At 34.3% G+C, this 3515-nt stretch overlaps 1 protein-coding gene across 5 annotated transcripts in view; it reads left to right on the top strand.

Moving 5' to 3' along the window:
• Window positions 1-3515, top strand: part of Vha100-2 (V-type ATPase subunit a family protein Vha100-2) — a 48569-nt gene that overhangs the window by 35976 nt on the left and 9078 nt on the right. For 3 of the 5 annotated variants that reach the window (XM_018026900.2, XM_018026904.2, XM_018026901.2), the window contains exons 6-8: window positions 395-521; window positions 732-746; window positions 2508-2684. In XM_018026900.2, coding sequence (XP_017882389.1) covers window positions 395-521; window positions 732-746; window positions 2508-2684 — 319 coding nt within the window. The remainder of the gene's footprint in view (window positions 1-394; window positions 522-731; window positions 747-2507; window positions 2685-3515) is intronic. The other 2 variants (XM_026814713.1, XM_026814712.1) reach the window with 1 other exon arrangement.

Raw genomic sequence — 3515 nt, 5'->3', positions numbered from 1 at the left:
GTATAAAATCTGCACCTCTGTCTTGTTTTTATTGTTTACTACTTATTTATTGTCCTTTCCCTTTTTTATTGTCTTCACCCTTTATGTGTCTCGCTTATCTTTATTTCTTTCCTCTTCTCTTTGTTTATTCTATTTCTACTTTTTTGATGATGTCTCCGATCTCTCCCTCTCTCTCCTTCCCCACAGTCTGTCCATATCCCCTTCAAACAATCCTTTCACTCTCAGATATACCCTCAGGTTTTAGATTCGCGATTAATAACATGAATTATTAGAATTATATCAAGTATTATGAAACGAAAATTATTTTTTTCTAGAGATTGAATATACGGCTTTGAATTATTCTCTCCCCTAGTTGCCCTTTAGCTCTATATGATAAGAACTGTTTCTGTTGCAGGTTCGTCGCTGGGGTGATAAATCGAGAACGAGTTCCGGCTTTCGAGAGGATGCTGTGGCGAATATCACGTGGAAACGTATTTTTACGTCAAGCTGAGCTCGACAAGCCGTTAGAGGACCCAACAACTGTTAGTTCATGCTCATTTCTAATTTACTTTCTATATTGATCTATGAGAGTAACTTTTATCCGGGCTAAGCGTGTCTAATGGACTCGTTGCATAATAAGTCGCCGGATAAGGGTTAATTAAAATTAAATTACAATATCAATTCTATTAACGTACTTTTCTATCGTATATGTTTTCATCATTGTATTTGTCTCTAAAATCACGTACACCAAGGACCTGAAGCATTCGGTAAGATTTTATTGTTAATACTATCTTGGTTTTTATATCGATAAAACTATCAAATACAAATTCATTTTTATTAATTGACACCCCTCATAAAAACGAAAAATTATTGCTGGTTTCAATCATTTTTTTTATGCTTTCTACTATTTCATTGCATTATTTTAGAACACTAATTTTTTTGGTTTACGTAACAAGTTTTACGCTTGGTTGACGTTTGTTAAAAAAAAAAATGTATTTTTGAACAAGAGATGAATCATTTTCTGTAAGCCTCAACTGATACAAGAATCACCCCGATCTCTCGTGACGTTTGAAAAATTGACAGGGAAGATAACACAGTTGAGATAGCGATCTGTTAACGTTTACATATGTATAAATACAAACATAAATATTGATTTTGAAAGCAGGAATAAGTTTGCTTTGATTGTCCTACCTGAAAGATAAATATTAGAAGAGAAGAATCAAAATACAATATTTATGTATGTATAANATATATAGGGTGTCCCAGAAAAAGTGTTAGAGCCGAAAAGGGATGATTTTTTAGGTGTTTCTGAATAACAATTTCCTTTGGTAAAATGCAAAGTGAGGCATGATTTTTGGATTATTAACGAAAAACACTGACCAATGAGAGCACGCGTAGGGCCCGCGCCCAGCCACGGATAGGCTGGTTAGGATGGTGACGCTCGGCGGTAACTTGCCGCGGGCCCTACACGTGCTCTCATTGGTCAGTATTTTTCGTTAATAATTTAAAAACCATGCCTCACTTTGCTTTTTGGCAAAGAAAATTGTTGTTCACAAATACTCACAGAATCACCTCTCTTCGGCTCTAACACTTTTTCTGGAACACCTTATGTATTAGAGATGACAAGAAAATATACAGACTTCTAGCATGAAAATTCTATGTCAAGTTTTATTGGACTCCCTTACACAAAGGAATACTTGATAATGATGATACTGACAAAATCCGCTGTTATGACAAATAATGTTGATATTGAACAACTTCTTTCCTGATCTTATCTCTTTTAAGAAAAATAGCTTATCTTCTCGCAACAAATACAGTGCTAACCGATGGCACATATAAAGGAAAAACATATTTCGAATAGTTTTACTTCGATATTATTTATTTCCGTGATTCTCTTATAAGAACCTCAATACAGAATTTGCATCAACTATTGACCACATTAGAGTCAATCATTATAACATAGCAGCTTCTCTATCTCGTGTCGGTATCGTCAGTAATCCATGCTGTGAAACTATGTATCTGAATCATATTTTGTAGCAGTACCACATCTACGATCCTTAAAGAGGCAAACTTATTAAAAGTTTAAGCCAAGATAAGTTATTCCTAAAGGCAGAAGCAATAATTGGTGAACTTAAAATCCCCTAATATTTTCCTAAAAGATTGTAATCATGGCATGTAAAGATAGTTTAAAATATTAATTTTGAACTGAACAGATGCATCTGTAATGAATCTAATCAAAGTCAGAGGAGCTTAAATGAAAAAAAAATAATTTGTGTCTCCTTGGACATTGAATCAATTTTTTTATATTTTCGATGAATCAATCTTTTATATTCTCTATATATACTATTTTTCCATAAATGTGTAAAATTTGCAGTGTACTAATTAGGCAATCAGTCTGCTTCGTGACTCACCAATCACTTAATTTCAAACTAGTGAACAGATTTTACTGAAGAGCTTGATTTTGTGTCAGAACTTTTACGTAACTCGTGGAGGAGAATATAAAGTTTCTTGAAACCCTCCTATTTCAGGGTAATCAAATGTACAAAACAGTCTTCGTGGCGTTTTTCCAAGGAGAGCAATTAAAGAGTCGGATCAAGAAAGTTTGCACGGGGTTCCACGCGTCTTTGTACCCGTGCCCGCACAGCCACGGGGAACGAGAAGAAATGGTCAAAGGCGTTCGCACGCGACTGGAGGACTTGAACTTGGTGAGCAATGAGAACTATGTTTATTATTATTTTTATGCTTCAACCGATTTTTATGATATTCTTTGTATCTGTACGTAACTAAGTTAGATCTATCATACAAAAAGCATGCTATTTTTGTTTATTAGAGATCCTAACAAAAAAGCAAGATCTTTCACGATAGACTTTATTCTATACAGCAAAAGTCTGCTCCGTTCGGCGTATTCGTAACAACGTGTGCTGATGCACACAGCCAACAAATTATCAATATTCCTCGACTTTCTATCACTCCACTTGATCTCTTTCTCATTGTTTCCTTGCGCACCGATTATGTTTTCGGAAATGAAAGTCAACAAATTGTATTATCACTGATTATGAAGCTTTCACAATAAGCAATCATTGTGCACGAAGTCATTCTATTTGACGTGTCCGACTCTTATCTAATTTTTGGTTTATTCATTAAAATCTTTTTTATAATCCACCTTCGGATAAATCCAAGCAGTGAGGATTAAGTCGAAAAATTCGTAGATTTTGTGTAATTTTTTATAAATTGATAAGCCTCAATCGAAATGAATGCTGATTACGCAATCGGTGAGCACGAAATCGTTCTACTTCATGTGACCGATACCTAATTTCTGTTTTATTCCCTGTTTTCAAACTTTTATCGCATCGATTGAGTTTTATTTCCGATTTCAGAAGTACAAAAAAAATTTGGTCTGTACGTAACACTATGATATCCTCTTACATATTTTGAGTCCCTGAATGTGAATTCAGTGTCAGAAATACCTTAGTAGCCTTAAATCTCTTTTAATCAAGAATTTAATAAAATTATACGTGACGTATGTGATCAGCAAA

Source organism: Ceratina calcarata, unplaced genomic scaffold, assembly GCF_001652005.2.
Source record: "Ceratina calcarata isolate Rehan_Ccalc_2016 unplaced genomic scaffold, ASM165200v1 scaffold394.2, whole genome shotgun sequence".
NCBI lineage: Eukaryota > Metazoa > Arthropoda > Insecta > Hymenoptera > Apidae > Ceratina > Ceratina calcarata.
The sequence above is the reverse complement of the archived record's forward strand: the minus strand, read 5'-3'. Positions and strand labels throughout refer to the sequence as shown.